Source organism: Ornithodoros turicata, chromosome 3 (assembly GCF_037126465.1).
Source record: "Ornithodoros turicata isolate Travis chromosome 3, ASM3712646v1, whole genome shotgun sequence".
In the NCBI taxonomy this organism is placed as follows: Eukaryota; Metazoa; Arthropoda; class Arachnida; order Ixodida; family Argasidae; genus Ornithodoros; species Ornithodoros turicata.
Genome location: NC_088203.1, coordinates 95,618,011 through 95,638,326, shown reverse-complemented (window position 1 = coordinate 95,638,326; position 20,316 = coordinate 95,618,011). Strand labels below are relative to the sequence as shown.

Here is a 20,316-nt window from a genome sequence, read left to right as displayed (position 1 = left end):
GGAATCATCAATCGTTTGCATGACAAACGCGACACAATAGCAGAGAAAGAACGGCAGAATAAGCGAGACACATGTTTACCTACCGACGACCAACACACGGTTACACACACGTCGTATTTATTTTCTTCGATTCCGTGGTTTGCGCAAATTCCCAGCTCATCGTTGACAGCTCAGACACCAAACAGCTATTGGTGACAGGGAATTTACACACGCGGAAGCACCAAACACATACACACGCACAAATGACAAAACATCCCAGCGCGGTATCGGGAGGCCCGCCATTGCCCGCCGGCGCCAAAAGGAAGCCACCTCCACCCCTCCGAGCGCTCCGATTGGCTGGATGAAAAGCGTTCGCGTTTCTGCCCTCCGAAGCTGCAGCACGGAGCGGTTCTCGAAAAGCGGCTGGAAACGCTCCGCGGCTCGCGTTTCGCGGCGCCGCGAACGCGAAACGCGCTCAAAAAACGCATGTGTGAATCCAGCTTTAGAGATAAAGAGGCGCCATCGCGTGCCAGGAGAAACGCTGCAGCGCCACCATGCGCCATCAGTAGTAGGGAAGTGCACGATCTGCTGGAGTGTCATGCGGCCAGTCTTAACAGCCAATACGGAAGTAGCGTATGATGGGTTACATTATGTGGCGCAGGGAGAGAGCGTGACTCCTCTGCGTCCAGCTATCCTATCTGCGGCGCAGTAATATTGTGAGAGCTGGCGGACTAGATTTCATTTCCTTCTTAAGTTGAACACGACTATGTAGTTACAGCATCCAGTCGTTGGTTCTAGCGTCTTCGAGGTTATGCTTTGACTTAGCCGGAATCGACCACTGCCTGAAGTCCGCCCAGGAGGCATACTAGTCCCCTCCCCCCGTCACCCTCTCCCCTCTGGTGTCCTTTCTCGACCTGCACACGCTACACTACCCAGAGGCACAGTTGTCTCGTTGTGCTAGCACGAAAAAGAAGAAAAAAAAAAGAAGAACGGAAGAAGGAAATGGACCTTTTTCACAAAGGCATGACCTTGAGGCGCCGGAGAGGGTTATCTCCATCTTCATTAGATGGCGCAGTATATGAGGACGACAGAAGTGGGGACCAGTGGAGAGACCGCACGAACGGCGCGAGCTCGTCAGTCCCACTCCGGACCCGTTTTGGTCCTTTGTGTTATGCATGGTTCACACTACAACTTCTCTCCGTTGCGGTTACGGTGCGGATCCAGTGCGGAGGCGGCTGTCGTACGACACGCTGTTCAGACATATGCGTTCTTGATACGTCAAACGCTTGTGGTTGACCAGTCACGTCTCCACTCCACCACGTCTCCATTCCACAGGCAGCCATGAACGGGCAACGTGATGTGGTCGGCGAAACTTTGAATCTCTGAATGAATCTCTGTACTCGGCTCGGCGTCGGTCGTAGAGCCACGGGTATTTCTCGACCTCTGAAATTAGAGCATCCTGTTTTGCCAACGTGCTTTCACCGGAGGCAGCCATGTTGGAAAAGCACGCGACAGCACATCAGTGATGCGCTTGCGCGGAGCGCGTTCGCTCATTGGTCAGCTGCATCTCCGCAGGTAGCCCGTACCGCATGGACTTCGGTCGAGCTCAACTCTTGCGGTGCGTGTGCTTTTCGGAGTGTCGTGCTTCGTTGCCATTACAATCGTGTCGCGCCGCATCCGTAACGCATGAAAATGCAACAGTGTGAACCAGGCATTACTTACGTATTTTGGATTGCGTTGGATTGGATTGGGAAAAGAAAGAAAATTTTGTTTTGACGCGTTCCGAGCGTGGTTCGCTGGAGAGCCGCTAGGATGCGACACGTTTGTGAAAACAACAACAACAACAACAATAAATGAATGAGAAGTGATAATGACGTGGGATGATTCCCCGTATGTGAAGAAGGTCCATTGAAAGTTACGAGAACTAGGAAACCGTCTAAAAGTGGAACGGCTAGCCCGGACACATTACAAACATCGCAGACAGCAAGGAGTTAGCCTATGTGACTTTCTTCATCTGTAGCACCTCGCCCCCTTTTCTTTCTTTTCCCCTTTTGATTAGTGTCGTTGTATAGTGTGCCATTCCTATTGTTACCTGTACTATATCATTGACTGTTTTTGTATTTGTGGCCACTTACCTCATACCGTTCCTATCGTTACCTGTACTGCATCATCGATTGTATTTTTCCCCCATTTGCTAACCCACTTCCCTCTGCATTGCGGAAGGCCTTCAGGGTATGTAAATAAAGAAAAAAAAGCAACATATTTGTTTCTGCTCATAACATGTTGGCATTCTGGTAACATTTTGTATTTGTTATCTAGTGCAAATGCGCGATAGAAAGCTGCGCAAGAGATTACAGCACTTTAATTAAGGATCACCGTTCCCTGGGCGGACGTCCGCTTCATATAATGAATACTCGAACACGACGTGCATGTGCGCTGACGTCTTCTCCAGACAACCTTGTCTCAGGGACCGTCGCGACCGGGGAGCCACTGAACACCTTCGGCAACTGTATCCCGTTCAGCCTACGTCGAATCCTTAAAGCTCACGCGCAAAACTTGGCAGACGGAGCTGAGTGTCGCGAGAGGCTATAACATTACGATGACGCACGCAACTCGTGTCAGCTTTCGTCCCCTTTACTTCGCATTTTCTCGTATCAGCGGTTTCGCAGCAACGGCTGTTATGAAGGCATCACGACCCCAACACCGGAGTGTCGTCGCATCTGAAAAACTATGTCGCAAACTGCTTCCGCTTCTGGTCCTTCGTCACTTTTTTGTTTCATATCAGCGAGTTTTAGCTGATCGGAAAGTGTTCGCGATGGTTACGTTTCGTAAAACGTGATAAGCCGATCGGGCTCTTCCTTTAGTAGTGTCTGACGTCACATTGCTGAAGTTGTATTTCGGAGCTCCCTCTTTCGTACAGTTTTCCTTGAGGAGTTTTAGCGAGTCGTTCCCGCCCGAACGAAACGACCGATCCTGCCGATTCGAAAAGCTTATGGGAAGCGAAGTATGCACAGAGACTCTTAGCAAATCGGAGTCGTTCTACCCCAAATGTATTCCGGATGGATTTGAGCAGCAACTGGATCGTGGTGGATCATTCGCACGCTTTCTTGTAGTAAATATTACACATCGCAGTGTACTTTCAGACTTTCTCTTTGCGGAAGGCCGTAGTTTGAAACGAATACGTCAGTCAACGTGCCCGGCACAGTGGGGAGACTCGATCTCACGTTGATGAATCAGGACGAAATAGGAGGCATAGTCAGACCAAAAGGAATTAGCACTTTGCATAGCTATAGTGCGCCTTGCGTATGCAACACACTTTCACACGCGGAGCACATGTTCTGGCCAGGGATTTCCATACACCCCCCCTGCATTTTTCCAACCCTCCCCCCCTGGAATTTCTCAGGTGACCCCAAGCAGCTGGCCACCAACACGTTCTGGTAGTGAGTCCGGCGCAGCGAATTACATCCTGTACTGTCAAACATGGGCTGTAGGACCACAGACATGCAGATGATCGTACCATGCGTTTGTCCAAAATCATTTGAAAGTGACTGTTCAATGCATATATTGCGCGCATATACGAGCAAAAATGCGTGCTGCACGCAAACTCAACGTGGATCATCAAGAACCATTTGCGCCCAACTCAATCAAGCAAGGTATTCCGCTTTTTTCGTCTAAGGTTTTCCCGTTTGTTGCTAGGTATTCATTGAGCTTCGTGGGACAAGGTGCTAGTCTTTTTTCTTTGTCGGTCGTATGATTATGCGTCTTAAAGTTGAAATGCCGTTCATAATGAATCTGTATTCTAATGTATTGTGTTCTAACGTAATAACATGTACAAATAAGACGGGAAAGCTGTTCAGATATGTCAGCGTTGTACCACGATTATTCCTGTGTCTATTATCCCCACCCCCCCTTGAAAGCTCGGCACCCCCACAGCAGTGAATTTCTGGGGAAATCACTGGTTCTGGCGCCACAACTGGACGCTGATGCGTGTGAAATGCTCTACTGAATACGTTGTTGAATTGTTGGATTCTGAGTCCACATTGCGAAGAAAAGATCGATAGGAAAAGAAGAAAATAAGCCATTGGTAACACCTTACCGCAGAGGATATACGCAATCGGTAAGAGTCCCACTGACGATGCGTTACTGCAAATAGCCGCCATCTTGCTTCGCGATGTCAATCGGCAGGGTTGCCAGATGCCAAACTCGTCTCCCGCCAAAACTGATTCAAAAAGTATCCCAAACATAGCCAACTCATGCCAACGCATAAAAGAAAAAAAAAAAGCCAAAATAGCCAAAAGTGTTTTCGTTACTCTGTTCACAAAACCGGGAGAATATACAGCATAATATAGGGGCATGCAACTTTCACAAGGGTTATCAGAAGCGCGCATATGCAAAACTCCTGGATTATTGATACATAAGATAATTAGTAAACTTTCTTCAGGTAGGATTCGGATGCCATAAAGTCTTCAGCAATGTCCCATGTCGCGGACTCATGAAGTGTCCTGTATAGGAGACGAAACGTCTCATATTAAATGTTGTTATTCTATGTTGTGTTCAGTCGTTAGTAAGTTTTTTTTCTTCCGCTGTACTCGAGCGGAACAAACGGCGTGTATAAGAACCACAAGATGTGTTGAATCAGGTATGATGCACCACATATATCTTGTAACTTTATTGCTTATGTAAATAAAGGTCACTTTCAACAACACCAAGCCGGGGGCAGCACAGTATCAAGTACAGGTCCCATACAAGATGGCAACTTTACGCAAAGGTGCTCCCATGGTCGCCACATTGCGAGTTGCTAACGTGAAGGTAAGAACCTCACATTGACATTAGCAAACTCGCGTTGCCGCGGGCCCAGCAAATTTTTACTTGGAGCAACCATTTATATGCGCGCCGTGTTACTAAACTGTACGTGGTTAGTCTTTTATATTCCAACGACATTAGTTTTGGGGCTTTTAATAATGGAATACCTATGAGCCCAAGGCACAGTTCGAGCAACTCATTCAAACTCAAGTTTAGAAGAAGATTAAGTCGCATGGGAATTGGTTCCTTTGAACTTGGAAATTCTGCATGACTGTACACACCTGTGTCCGCCACACGATTACCGAATTCCGAAAAATTATTCCGACATGTATGGCTCATATATTGCTCATTTCTGTTCTGCTGCTCATTAACACGTCCGACTTGTGAGCGCAAAGGTTCATTCAGTCTCGGCAGACGGCAGTGCATTATTATGTGGCCGGACACAAATGCAGAGACATGGGGTGGACAGTCGTCGTGTGGTCGCATACTGTCGCCCGAGCGCATGGCGTAAAACGCTGGAATAGCACAAAAATAGCCAAGATGGAAAACACTCCGCCAATTGTCACAAAAAGTAGCCCAATTTGGCGGTTTATAGCCCAATCTGGCAACCCTGTCAATCGGTATTCGGTCGTGCTCGCCGAATACAACGAATCGTCTCAGCGCGAGTGGATCGTTCGCACAAAACTGCGCTCCCAACGACCCGCTCACCGATTCGTAATGCGCATGCGCGACACTGGAATCTTTCGTTTCGTTCAAGCGAAAACGACTCGCTAAAGCTATCTATTGACTGTCGCAACTACTGAAATATACCTCTCCCTGTTTGTAAACAAATGACGTCATAGTGTGCGACAGCGCCACCAACTTGGTAGAGTTGAACTACGCTCGCAGCTAGGGGGCGAACAAAGTCGCGTCCGAAAGCCACAATCTTGAGGGGATTACGATGGTCCCTGAAAGGAACGCGACCTTCGGTCCTACTTTTCTTTCAATAGGAGGCAGCGAACAAGTGCCTATTCGTCGAACCCAGCCTTCCCCTTCCTATTTGTTTCGGTTTCAGTCTGTCTACCAACGTCATTATGACGTTTCTCGGGTAGAGGTCTATTGCGGAGCATTTCCTTATCAGCGCGTCCCTTTGGTAACTTTATCCATTTCATGCCCAACTCTGCAAAGGAACGGAAACGTTGCCGTAACTGCGTCCTACACAGTGCAGATCGATAGGAACAGTTTCTGTAATTTATCAAACAGATCTACGACTCCGGCTGCTCGTTAAGAGCGCACAGTGTTTGTAATGCTCGGCTGCGCGCTCAGTGGGAACTCGCTTCTTTTGTCTCTTGGTGGCCCGCTTCCAGAGAGCAGTGTATTATCCGTCGGCAGCGTATAATTCCGTGTTGTTCTTGGAGCTTGAGCTAAGCTCTGTTGGGTGCAACGTGGTCTTGGATGATACGGTTCTTCGATGTACGATGAAGTACCAAATGGTGTAGGACGTTCAAGGTGAGTATGAAGGGTACCGTCGCTGCAAGTAGTAACATCTCGAAGTTCTTTTTCGAGTTTTCTTATTTGCGCGTTTGATACGATCAAGCGAGTCCTCGAAGAAGCTACGAGCAGGTGCAAGGTTGTTTTCCTGCACAGCATAGTCGCTCCAGGAGGTGCATCCGTACGTTGCTCGCGCAACTCCACTTTCCTTTCCTTTTTTTCCCCTCGTTTGCTTTTATCTTTTTCTTCCCTGGCATCGCGTCATGATGTAGTTACTAACAAAGGTACTTTATTTCCTCGTTGTTATTCGTTTTCTCGTTTTATTTACCTTCCGGAGACCCCGAATGTTGGTCACGATCCTGTCCCAGTCGTGGTGGTGATGGAACTCGTTGCCGTACTCGGCCGTGCACGCTCAGGCCTCGTAACCAACAGTCGTAACCTCAGTAACCGCAGTCGTAACCTCATTCATAATCAACGGGGGGCCTACGCTATACGGTGTCCACTAACACGAGGATTCTTCGTGTCTTCAGCGACGCCATGAAATGGTGTCCAGTGGCTTTCGTCGCCTCTGCAACTGGCTTCACTGGCGCGTGATCGGACTACTCAGAACGCTTCGTATCAGATGACGCTACATTTGACGACATATTTCTAGGGCCTAAGGAAGTTCAGAGACGTCATTTGTAGATGAGGCTGAAGAGACACCGAATGATGGACACAGGTAGCCGCACAACGTCCAGTTTCACAAGTTTAAAGACATTCTGAATGTCTGCGCTAAAGGTCTACACTTGTGAAGCGTGGCCCACGACGACTACACGGCGACGAAGCGTCCGTCCCGCGCTATAGGCGCAAACTTCACCTCCATCGGCACTGCCCTGGATCGAGGATGATGTGGCTGACGTCCTGGATGACCGCCTTCCACGACAAGACTGGGATGTCACCCGTGCTCGAATCTCGGCACCGACAGTGCTGTGTGGGAGTTCCCCTCAGACGCTGTAAGACAATTGTCGGTATAGTGGTATAGTTCCGTGTGAAGTCCGCCCAGGACGCACGATCCTAGCGAGCGACATGCCGCCTACCGGCAGGCATATCGCTCGGCATTGACGCGCCACCAACCAACTGGACTGAGGCAACGTGTTGGGCAGCTCACTAGGCCCTTATCAGGACCTTCCTGCCATCCCATCGTCACCAGCGGCATGGCCGAGTGGGTGAAAGCATCAGCTCTTTGGTGGTTACTCGAAGGTCGTGCTGAAGACTGGGAGGTGGTTGGTTCGAATCCCCCCACTGCTGTGCTCCGTCCGAGGATTTCCCTTGGTTTCCCGGCAGACAGTCCAGACGAATGTCGGTACAGTTCCCCCTGAAGTCGGCCCGGGACGCACACACTAACCCCCCTGTCCCCCTCTCCTTCCTGCTGTCCTCTCTCCATCTGTGCACGTCCGTACGCAGCTCACAGCCAGAGTTGCTTTGCGCCGCTAACATGTGATTTGAAAAAAAAAAAAAAAATCCATCATATTGCTGATCTGGATTCCACGAATGGAACAACACTTCATCTTCACCACAACTGGACAATATCCGTTCATCCCTTGATTGATTGATTGATTTAAAGAAAAAATAAAATAAATAAAATTGCGATTTTGGCTTAACTATAGCGTGAGGCCGGCAACTGCACATCACTTGCGCCAGATACGTTGGCGGAAAACTCCCGGAATGTCTCAAATGCTCACTTTTCCAAAGCACATTTCGCTCCTCGCTGCTTCGACGCACAAATTCACGTTTTCAACCTCTCCCATCTGATCTGATCTTCACATGACACAAAAGAGATCTCACTCGACAAGACAGAGTTACGACCTCCTCGAGGAAGACGCGGCTGCTGCGCCGAGGTATACGGAAATCTAACGGTCCGCATGCTCCTCACGATCGCAGAGACAAACTTTCCACATAAGAGGAAACGATGTAGTAGTTCGTTACGAAACGCCGTTCGTGAGAAATTTCGCTCCTTACAGCTCAGTAGGTCCGTGTCATGCAACACGCTCTTTCTTCCGCTGTTTTCTGTGGCTTTTCCGCGACAAATTTGCGTTGCCGTAAAGGGGGTCTCTCCTCGCGTGTCCGGAATTCGAACGTGCTGCCGAGATCGAGAGCGGAATATCAAAGCGGGTTCTATGGCACAGAAGTCTTTGTTGTCTTATCTGAGAGATGGCAGAGTCGGTACGTTGAGGAGTGTGTGCAGAGTGCATAAGATAGGGGAGCGGGTGATTTAGAGACGGATATGAGCGGTTATTTATGTGTGTATGGAGCGGAAGGGGGTGATATATTTTTAAAAGGTTCTCCAGGCTCTGTGTGCTGTTTGGTGTTATCAGCTGGATAGAGGGGGAGAATTTGTGATAAGGTTTGTCGGTGTGGAGAGGGAGGGGGTTCAGTCTTGGGGTGGTTGGTTGCTTCTTCGGCGTGGCGAAAGTTGGAACCGGAACGTTTGAGATGCCCGATTTAGTTTCTCTTTTGAGTGACACGGTATTACTAACATCAGAGCTCAACCATAGTTTTAGGCATTTCGTGCCAAAGGATTATGTGCGAAAATTGAACTATCTGTAAATAAGCGCTTATTCAGTAAAACAATTTGCTGATCTTAGGGGATTCCTGCGGAACTCGTTCAAATGCTTTTACATATCCGCCATCCTCTGATTCTCATCTACGGGAGCCCGTACTTCGTTTCGGTGCTACTGCACGTTCTTCTTCCTTGCCTTCTCTCTTCCTCTTGCCTTCTTCTGTCTCCACAACTGTCACACAGTTCGGTGACAGGGAGAGGTCATGTTTTTCTCTTTTCATCTTTTTATTTTTATTTTTCCTTTCTGTCTGGTTCACCCATCTCATTTATTTTTTTTTTTTATGGGGGTAGCAGAATTCGTCAGGTGACGAGTTCAATTTCTTCCTTCTTTTTTTTTTTACATTCAAACTCGAACTCAACTCTTCACTCTCCCCTCTCCTTCTGTCTCCACAACTGTTACGGACGAATTTACAAAGCCGTCGGCGTTGGCGGGGCCTGTCGCTTTAATAGCCAAACATCGTCTCCAGAGATCAAAACAGACGCGATTTTTTCGCCGTGATCCGACGTTCAACCAAACTTCAATCAGGTACACGCTGAAGAAAGTCTCCAACATCAAAGGCGGAAAATATACAAAAATTACAAAGGCGCGAAACCAAACATCAATGAATAATTGTGGCTATCTACTCATTTCTATGCGCATCATACACACGCACAGAGCCAAAATACACAAAAAATAGGAAGCCTTTTCGCTTGCGCAACCTTTACATCGCTACAAAACACCTATTCAGAGTTGCTATCTGAAAAACAGGAATATATAAGGAAAGAACTCTTCCCAAAATGGCCTCTTGAAACTCACTCCTACGTGTTCTCGCGCGTCCGAGATGAAAGACAAAAAGGAAGAGGGAAATATAAAGTGTTCGTGAAAGGGGAGGGCCCTTGCGTTTTCCCTGGGGGCCAAGCGAAGACACGTAGTTGTTGAAGCGGAACTTCAAAGTCGGCCTCTCCATTTCGTCGCCCCGAAGCAAAACAGAGACGGCGCGCTGTTCGACATCCAATACTTCGTCGTCGACTGACGAGATGTACTCCATCTTACGGAGGATAGCGTATAGCTTAGAATAACAGTGCGAGAAATGGGAGCCTTGAAAAGCTTTTGTTCGGGCTGTCAAGGGGATGCGAGAGAGAGAGACAGTGAGTTAACGGAGGGGCATGAGATAGGCCTGGAATACGATGGACTTGGTCGAGCATGATAGGGAAGGTATGTAATGTTCTATACCACCCGGCTCGCTTGCACCCTACGTTTATGTTCAATGTAATGTTCGCCTCAGGATTACAAGACATGAATATTTGGATGCACACGAACAAAGCAGTGTTGAGAGTATTTGAAGTATACTAACGGGTTTTTGTGCTTCAAAATATGTTTAAGCAGCTTGGTATCCAGAAAATTATTTACAAACTTCTATTTCCATTATTTCCCGTAAGTCTTATAGCGCAGTGGGGTAATTCACAGGGGTGGGGGCTTCACCACACTTTTGTCAAAAGCTCCAGTGAGCAACTCGATGTGAAATTCACCAGCTCTGTTAAGAATGGTCTGTAACGTGCCACTCGACACGTTCGTAATGCACTGCTCTAGATACCCTAGACAATATGGACGCTCAAGCTGAAAGCGCTCTGAAAAAATAATAATAACAATAATAAGAAAGAAAGAAAAAAATAGATAAAATAGAAAAAGAAGAAGAAAAGAAGTGTCGCAACTTCTTGACGGGAGTAAGTAGCTTGTGCCCCAGAACACTCCCCGACCTGATTGAGACGAAGAGAGAAAACGTCAGGGTGAAAAACCGGGCGTGTTGGTGTTGATCTTGCATGACGAACTAGCACTGGGAACGGGACAGAGAGAGGAGACGACAGGACAGGTGCTAGACCCTGTCCTGTCCTAGCCCCTGTCCTAGCCCCTGTCCTGTCGTCTCCTCTCTCTGTCCCGTTCCCAGTGCTAGTTAGTCATGCAAGAAGAGAGAAAACGTAAACGTGGGAAGTCACTCCCTCGTTACCCTTACGAAAATAAACGTCTCCTTTCAACTGACCGTCAAAGTGGACAAGTTTTGTTTCTTCGTACCAGATGTGCAGAAACTTGAAAAATTTAGAAAAGTAACGCAAAATTCAATTTGCTGCCGGTTGACTCATGGCAATTAAAATGCAGTCAATTTGTGTCAACTATTTGTCAGTTGGCTTTTGATTGACTAAAGTCAATAAAAAGTAAAAGAAAGTGGGAAGTCAATACGGTCAATAAAAAGGAAGTCAATTGTCAGTTAAAAGTAAATTTTCATTTTTGTAAGGGATACTCTTTTTTTTTTTTTTTTTTTGTTACAGTGCGGTGTTCTGATTTTTTCCTCTTCCGTGCCTAAGACTCTAAGTACATCTTCCACACCTTCATACAGCCCCGTGAACGTTCATTTGTCTGTCTTCTTCCCGATGTGTGCATCGCGTTATAAAAGACGCATTTATACACCCACACAAGAAAGGAGGCGCCGTGCCAGGTCGTTGCCTCTGCCAATTAAGAACAACGAGCAGAGAGGCCCTTAATTGAATAGAGAGAGCAACTCTCAGGTACTTGACAGTAAAGTAGGAATTCCTTCGCATCCCACTGTCGTTAAATGAGGCTCGATAAGCGATACCGTATAACTAATCATGGAAAAGAAGTAAGAGGTCAGGAGAGAAAGCAGCTAAACGTTATTGGCGGGAAGTTCCGAATCAATGGCGATCTCATTATCGGGCATAACGACTGCCCCCTCTAATGAGGAACGCTCCGTATCGTAAAACGGACCAATAAAAACGGCAAATTGCGTCTCCTATCTCTGCCACGCCCTACAGAAAGAAAAAAAAGTATAAAATACTGCACGCAAAACCGAGTCAAGACGTTCGCGGTCGTCTGTGGGCCGTGGCAGCTGCGATAACCCACCTGCCACAAGTGGAAGGCCCTTATACGCGTGATTATGAGTGCAACTGGAGTTTAAGTGGGTAAGGCTGAAGTTAGGAACAGCGAAGCTCCGGCGCTAATTCCTAAGAAATGAGTGAGAGATGGATTTGAGGTTTGGGGGAACAGTTAGACTGCGCCAAGCTCAGTTGATATTGCACAGGCTAAAGTACAAATGAATATACCCTGATGATCACAAGCTACAACATATGACGCACTCGTTCACCCCTACACTCTAAAAACAGAGCTACACCGCATAGCGCGCTCCTACAGCCAAACATCATCCGGAATAACAACGTTATCTTCCTTGATTTGACGAAAACGGGGAGGGGGGGGGCGTACGCCATTTATGTGGCAATTATGAATGCCACAAAAATGGCGTACGCCCCCCCCCCCCCGTTTTCCTGCACATCAGGGGAAACGATGATGTCGCTCGTGATGATGGTTGGCTATACGAGCGTGCTATTTAATAATAATAATAATAATTGGGTGTTTACGTCGCGAGACAACTGAGATCATGAGCGACGCCACAGCGGTCGGTCTGTGGATTGCTTTTGCCCACCTGAGGGTTCTTCAACGTGCGATGAAAGCTCATCACACGGCACCCCGTATTTAACGTCCCTCGCGGAAGACTGCGTGTCTAAGCAACGTGTACCCGGCGTGCTATTTGATGAATTTCATATTTCCCCGACGGACTCACGCGCCCTCTACGCATATCCACCTTTCATTCTCAATCCCCCATCATTCTTCCGTTTTTTCGCTTTCTTTTTTATAGTCTTGACGATGCCCGCTTCTGTGTGGACAACAACGGCGAGCCAATTAAGTCATTACCCCCCCCCCCCCTTTCCCGGTGCATACAGTGCAATCACGGTTTGTATACGAACATTCTCACACAGAGAGCACATTATGAGGATGTATTATGCACTATGCATTATGCACTGTAAGTTCGACGTTGTATGTGATGAAAGTCTGAAGGGTTCCTTCCATGTGGTAGGAGACCAGGTGTCAGAGAAGTATGACTGGTGCATAATCTGCAGTCTGCACAGTATGACATCGGTAAACCATTTTTTTTTTTTTTTAGCGTCCCGTCTAAATGTGGTAGTACGCCCAGTTTAGTCGAGTGCAATTTGTTTCGTTGCCTTGGCATCACATAGCAGATGTCATTCTTCTAAAATTGCTCTCCAAATGACGTTTCTTTAAAATCTTTTTTTTAAATTCCGTGTTGGCGCCCAGAAGCAACTATGGCTATGAGCGGCGTACAGACGTGGACAGATGGAGAGAGGACAGCAGGAATGAGTGGGGGACAAGGGGGTTAATATGCGTCCTGGGCCGACTTCAGGGGGAAGTGTGCCAACATTCGTCTGGAAAGTCTTCGGAAAACCCAGGGAAAACCTCAGACAGTACAACCGGTGACAGGATTCCAACCCCGTGACACCTCCCAGTCTCCGCGTGGAAAGCGACCATCTCAACCGCTATGCCACGGGAGCTGAGTCTCTCTAAAATCTGGTAATGGTATTGTGGATATCGTAACCTCCGCACTCAGGGACGCTGTGACAACAGAATGAGCTAGCTCATTCCCGTGAATATAGCGTGGAACTGGGAATCCAAACAAACGTCACGAAGTGTCCTCTATTGCATCCAGTGTTCATGACACTGCAGACGTGCATAATGCGGAAGTTGCTCGTAGTATATTTAGAGAAGCAAGTACCCGAACAGAGCTTAACGAGTCTGGACATATACGACAGAGCGTTTAATGTTCCCATTCAGTATGTACAATAGCGCCATCTTAATTGCAGTGAGCCCTGCCGTTAATTAAGATACTGTCCTACATATGAAGCCTCTGCTATAGCTGATTCCGTACGCGCAAACCATTAGTCCCGTCTGTGTATATGCACAGACTGGTGTTTCCCAAAGCCCCTCTTTTAAGCCCTGAAATTCCTCGCAAAGTACCGCTGTCTGCAATATTGCATAGAACACATCATCACTTAGCATTACACTTCAACAATAATAAATGACGTACAGGTACTCGGGTGCAACACGGCGACGCTCAATTTACTCCGTGGAACACGTGGCAGTTGAACTGTATACCATATTCTAGTGCTGCATGTTCTCGAGCCCGAGTTTAGGGGTGGATGGAACTATGTACGGATGACTTATTCTGAAAGAGACGTTCAAAGCGGACTTTCTGAACTGTTTTATTGGCTGGATGTTGAGGATTACTTCTATTTTTCGATGAATATAACATCGTTAAGGCGAACTCATGCGGTGTAGTTAACGTTTGCTTTCGGAGAGAATTGTTTTCTTCGCTTTGCTTTCCTAATCGGCGCCTGCGTGGAGAACGTGATAGCAAACGACAGAGCCATTATTTTCATTCGCAGGGATCTGGAAAACTGCAGTAAGCTTGTCGAATTTGTTGAGTGCAATCAATTACTAGACTGTTACTGTAGGGAATGACATCATTTTGACCCAAATATCGCGGGCGGCCGTGCCGAGAGAAGCGATTTTGTTGCATCTCCCATAGACTCCCGTGTATTGAAAATATGACACACTTGAATTCGCCAAAAATCAGTGGATCGCGTCAGTCCTTCAAAAATAAGTCATTACCTGGATAAGCTCGAGGGAAACACGCCTGTACCTGTTTCGTGGAGAAATTTAGCACCCCAGTCGCTAGTCGAATGGCTCGGTTGTGAGTCAGATGAAGCATTCTTTGTGTGGACGGTAGGGATGGAACGATATCGATATTCTTATTAATATTTTATGCCCGCAATGTTATCGATACTTTTAAAATATTGATATTTATCGATAAAATATCGATATTCACCTCGATATAAATATCGATCGATATAAATATCGCTATTACATCGATATAGATATCGATATGCATGCTGATAAAAATACATATCAGTAATTTGGCGGCTTCTGCGCGCGGACAAAACGTGAAAAAAGGAGCGGGTCAACGAGTTTATCAACCAAACTTCACGGCTTTTTTTCCTTCTCTCTCTCTCTCTCTCTCTCTTGATTTGGTTTTGCAACACGATGCTGATATTTACTGTAAACATGTGATGTCCGTTAGGGGGGAAACTTTGTTAGTAAAAGGATCGTGGATCGTCCGGGGCTGCATTTCGTGTCGAACGACGCATTGAAATGTGCAGAACGAGTTCACCGAGCGCGCAACGTACACGACAGTCGAAATCGATGATTTTCTGTTGCTGGCGCGGCTCTGTATTCGCAAACGTCCATTCCTCGAGGAACAAAGGAGGAGGAGGCAGGCAAGCTGGTGCGGATCCGAAGAGGGCAACATCCTCTGCTCTCACAAATTATTGCACTAATTATTCCCCAATCTTTCTGACACGATAATTGAGGACGTACCCTCATTGGTCCTCCTAATGCACGTTGTTCGTCGGCGTCTTCATCACGTGCCTCAGTGGTAATACGCATGGAAGATAATAAAATAAGGGCAACTTTTTTCATTTGTTCAAGTAATGGCGTGACGGCTTTTCAAACATCGTTGTATCGATTTTTATTTTCAAAATACCGATATATCGATAAATTAATAAATAATACAAATATAATATAGATAATAAAAATATATATCGATAATTTAATATCTATATTTAACCGATTTTATCGATTATTTTTTTACGATGTTGATATTTATCGATATCGAAAATTTCGATATTTTTGCATCACTAGGACGGTCTTGCGGATCCATATACAATACTTCCGTTATCAATGCGTAACGGAGTTACATACACTAGATAACATTACCAATTCGTCAATACATGTGTGGTAATATGTTTGAGGCTACATGACACTTGGACGTCTTGGACGTCACCACCAAATGTTAGCTTTTGATTTTAAAAAAATATTCCCAAGAATTTGTATTCTTTCTTCACAGGAAGATCTGCAGATGATTTGCTTCTATTTCTGCAGCCGTCAATGGGAAAACACCGTGGGGGCTGGGGGCGGATGCAGAGTTTAGCGTACCAAAAGGAGGAATGGGAATATAGCAGGAAAAAGTATCTTTGGGATACGATATGAACGTTGTGTCAAAGTCGATTTCGTTAACGGTAGCTAAGCCAGGTAAATGCACCGGTATCATGGGCTTCCGTGGCAGATGGGATGCGTCGCCACCGGCCAATGGTGAATCAATAGAAGGTCCTTATCGGTGACGCGTATAGCGTGTTACGAGGTTACTTCTTATCTGTACAGGAAGCATACTTCCGTGACGAATTGGCGAATCGTTTTCCCCATCAATCGTCTTTCTGCTGCGAGGCTTTTGTGCCAGAAGAATCGTATCGTCTGTGTGTAGTTGTCGCACTGAAACAGTTATTGGAGCGAAATGCTCGGGGACATCGTATAGGAATCGTTACAACATGTACTGGTGGGAAAGTGAAGCCTAGTCGGAGCGAAAGAACCGAGACCGTGGCAAGCAACAGCTCTCTTCGTGGTCCTTCCCACAATATAAAAGCAAAGGCGGCGGTGCACTCTAAGGAAAAATAAGTAAATTGGGGAGTAATTGCAGCTTCTAGTCCCTGCAGTTACTGCCCATTTTAGCCCCTGCCCTGAAATTTACTCCCAAGGTTCGCAAAAGGCCCTTATAAACTTCGCAGACGGCTCCGCAGGTGTGGCAATGCATTTAGACTGCTAAAGCGGCGGTTCCCAACTTATGTTATTCGAGGGAACCCGCGATCGTACCAGCATGATATCAAGGAACCTACCTATGGGGTAAATGTGTAGAGCGGGTGAAGCGAACTACAGCTTTTTCTGGCGTTATTGATCCTCCTGTCGTACATTTTAATCCTTATACCATGACATTTAATCCATTTGCCATCGGAATTAATCCTGCTTTCATTATTTTTAATCCTCATTTCACATAATTTAATCCGTTTCACATGCAATTTAATCCAAGTGACTACGTGTGGGATACATTACTTTTTTGTGTATTTTGGGACAATTCCCATGTGTACGCATATTGCACATGCTTTTCACTAATATTGTGGGTTTCTGCACCATAACGGGATACTGTACGACTGTCAACCTGGATTACGGTGTTGTGGGACTGTTCCCATGTCTACGAGTATTACCCATGGTTTTCATTAAAAACGTGGGTTTCTGCATTGTAATGGGATACTGTGGGACTGTGTATATAGATTATGATATTGTGGGACTATTCCCATGTGTGCGGGTATTACCCATGCTGTTCATTAAATATGTGGGTTTCTGCACTGTAATGGGATACTGTGGGACTGGTAATCTCGATTACGATATCCTGGGACAATAAGCATGTCTATGGGTATTCCCGTGCTTTTCATTAAAAACGCGGGTTTTTGCACTAATGGGATACTTCGGGACTATCAATCTTGATTAGGGTATTTTGAGACAATTCCCATGTCTACGGGTATTGCACATGCTATTCATTAATTATGCGGGTATCTGCACCATAATGGGATACTGTGGGACGGTCAATCTGGAATGTGGTATTGTGGGACTATTCCCATGTCTACGTATTTTACCTATGGTTATCATTAAAAATACGGGTTTCTGTACCGTAATGGGATACAGTGGGACCGTCAACCTTGCTTGTGATATTGTGGGACTATTCCCATGTGTGCGGGTATTACCTATGCTTTTCATTAAATATGCGGGTTTCTGCACCTTAATGGGATACTGTGGGACTGTCGATCTTGATTACGACATCCTGGGACTATATGCATGTCTACGGGTATTCCCCTTCCTTCCCATTAAAAATGTGGTTATTTGCACTGTAATGGGATACTGCGGGACTGGCAATCTTGATTACGATATCCTGGGACTATAAGCATGTCTATGGGTATTCCCCGTGCTTTTCATTAAAAACGCGGATTTCTGCACTAATGAGATGCTGCGGGACTGTCAATCTGGATAGCGGTATTGTGGCACTATTCCCATGTCTACGGATGTATTTTACCCATGGTTTTCATTTAAAACGCTGGTTTCTGCACTGTAATGGGATACTATGGGACTGTCTATCTGAATCACAGTATCCCATTACAGTGCAGAAATTCGCATAAAAAGCATGGGTAATACCCATGGACGCTGAAATAGTCCAACAGTATCGTAATCCAGATTGACAGACCTGCAGTATCCCGTTACAGTGCAAATAACCGCGTTTTTAATTGAAAGCAAGGGGAATACCCATAGACATGCATATAGTCCCAGGATATCGTAATCATGATCGACAGTCCAACAGTATCCCATTAAGGTGCAGAAACCCACATATTTAATGAAAAGCATGGGTGATACCCGCACACATGTGAATAGTCCCACAATATCGCAAGCAAGGTTGACGGTCCCACTGTATCCCATTACGGTACAGAAACCCGTATTTGTAATCAAAACCATGGGTAAAATACGTAGACATGCGAATAGTCCCACGATACCGCAATCCAGATTGACCGTCCCACAGTATCCCATTGTGGTGCAGAAACCCGCAAAAGCATGTGCAATACCCGTAGACATTGGAATTGTCTCAAAATACCGTAATCAAGTTTGCCAGTCCCACAGTATCCCATTACAGTGCAGAATCCCACATATTGAAGTGATTGACAGAGAACGGCACAACCGCTTCCTCGTAGCACACGACTGCCGCTATGAAGTTTTAAACCACGTAATCTAAGTAGATCGAATCAAAAATGAGCAATGATGTATATATAAATAAATAATATATATATAAACTGAAATTATATAATGCAAAATCCTACGTATTAGGGTCATCCTTCTTGCTATTTTCATGGCATCCCGATCTTAACTAGGCCTAACGTTAGCGACGAAACATCCCATTTTCGCGTAAATATTAATGGCGGAGCGAAAGTTGAAGCTGATTTTGCAGATGCATACATGAGAATATATACTCACAGTATGAAATTAAAGTAGTCTGTGAAATTTTTTTGTCACGAAGTCTCCGCTTCGCCGTTCCAAGAACCATACTCCATTTGGAGAAAATTTGATGTCATGGCAGCTCCCATGGAAAACAGTAACCAATGAAATGCGCCTAAGTTTGATTGACAGGTCGAGCCTCTTTTTTAGGCTCCTCCAAATGGCCAGACGCCCTTTGGCATACACGGCACTGACCGGATTCATTCAACAGTTTCACAATACTTCACCGCAGGTACGTCAGAAGCGTGTGGCGGAGCAATAGAACTCTCCCTGTTTGTAAACAAATGACGTCATAGTGTTCGACGGCGCCACCAATTTGGTAGAGCTGAACTACTTTTGAAGCTAGAGGCGAACAACGTCGCGCCCGAAAGCCACGGTCTCGACAGGATTACGATGGTCCCTGAAAAGGACGCGACCTTCGGTCCTACTTTTCCTTCAATAGGAGGCAGCGAACAAGTGCCCATTCGTGGAACCCAGCCTTCCTCTTCCGATTTCTTTCGGTTTCAATCTGTCTACCAATGTCATGACGACGTTTCTCGGGTAGAGGTCTATTTGCCAGCGCCAAAACGGAACATAAACAAGGTCACAGGACCTCAAGATGACGTTTCCTGACACATGGGTCCTAGTACAAAATGGCGGATTTGCCACGAGCCACCTTTTGAGGGTGGTTACATAATATGAACCTTTGTGTCGCCCCTGTGTTTCCTGTGCATTTTTTTGAAAAAAAAAGAAAAGAAAAGTTACAGCTATGCTCCAGTTTATGCGACGTAATAAAGCACAAATATATCAACGTTTCGTATTCAACGAGAATAAGAAAATAAACACAGCTCAAGAAGCAACTTTCTCCCTCGCACACAGCGAAAACGCCATCACCATCATCGTTATCGCCATCATTCAACTGAAAGCCAGGTCAGATCCCGGATCCTCTGCTCGGGGTGACTGGCACAAAGTGATGTGTTTTTTTTTTTTTTTATTTTTTTTTTTTCGCTCGTACACTCCTCATGAAGGCAGCTGGTTCGTGTATCAGGTTTTCTTTTGCGCGGAATATAACCCAGTATAAGAGTATATAGTGTAGAAAATGCCTGCGTGAGTCATGACTGGCGTGCACCCTCCATCAAGCGAAGCCCGGATGCAAGAGGTGGACCACCCGCCAGTCACAAGGCGATCCGGCTGCCCGTGAAGTGCGCGTGCATGCTGTCTACTTTCTATGCACATATTTACCCTCGTACTCGAGAAACGTGGGAACGGCGAAAGGACGCTGCCGGGGAGTGCCTACGTGCATATATTTTGTTGCAATTCCCTTTATTCGTGTTTTGTGCGCTCCACATAGAGCAGTTTTATAAGGTAAACATGCAGCTCCGTCGTTCGGATTCGGGAGTCACAAACAATAGGTGATCAATCACGAGGCTAATTTATCACGGCCAAATTTTAATACCCTCAACGATTTATGCAACGTGGATTTTACTCGTTTCTTCGTTTTACGAACAGTATGTCAGAGGAACTCTGCCTCATATTTCTGCGCCGATTTGATTTGGGAATGAACTTTTGGGAATTTTCAATATGTCAGTGTTCTTGGGCGTCGGAGGTTTTGTGTCTTTCTGTGGATGCTAGCTTCAGCTTGATTAATTTCCGCCAAGTA

General features: G+C 46.2%; 1 protein-coding gene across 2 annotated transcripts in view; it reads right to left on the bottom strand.

Annotated features, from left to right (window-relative positions):
• Positions 1-20,316, bottom strand: part of LOC135388873 (uncharacterized) — a 110,034-nt gene that overhangs the window by 67,950 nt on the left and 21,768 nt on the right. The window contains exon 1 of one of the 2 annotated variants that reach the window (XM_064618727.1): positions 4,076-4,154. The exons of the other annotated variant lie outside the window; for it this stretch is intronic. Coding sequence (XP_064474797.1) covers positions 4,076-4,139 — 64 coding nt within the window. The 5' untranslated portion in view covers positions 4,140-4,154. Of the gene's footprint in view, positions 1-4,075; positions 4,155-20,316 lie in introns of those variants that run through there. 2 annotated transcript variants of the gene reach the window in all.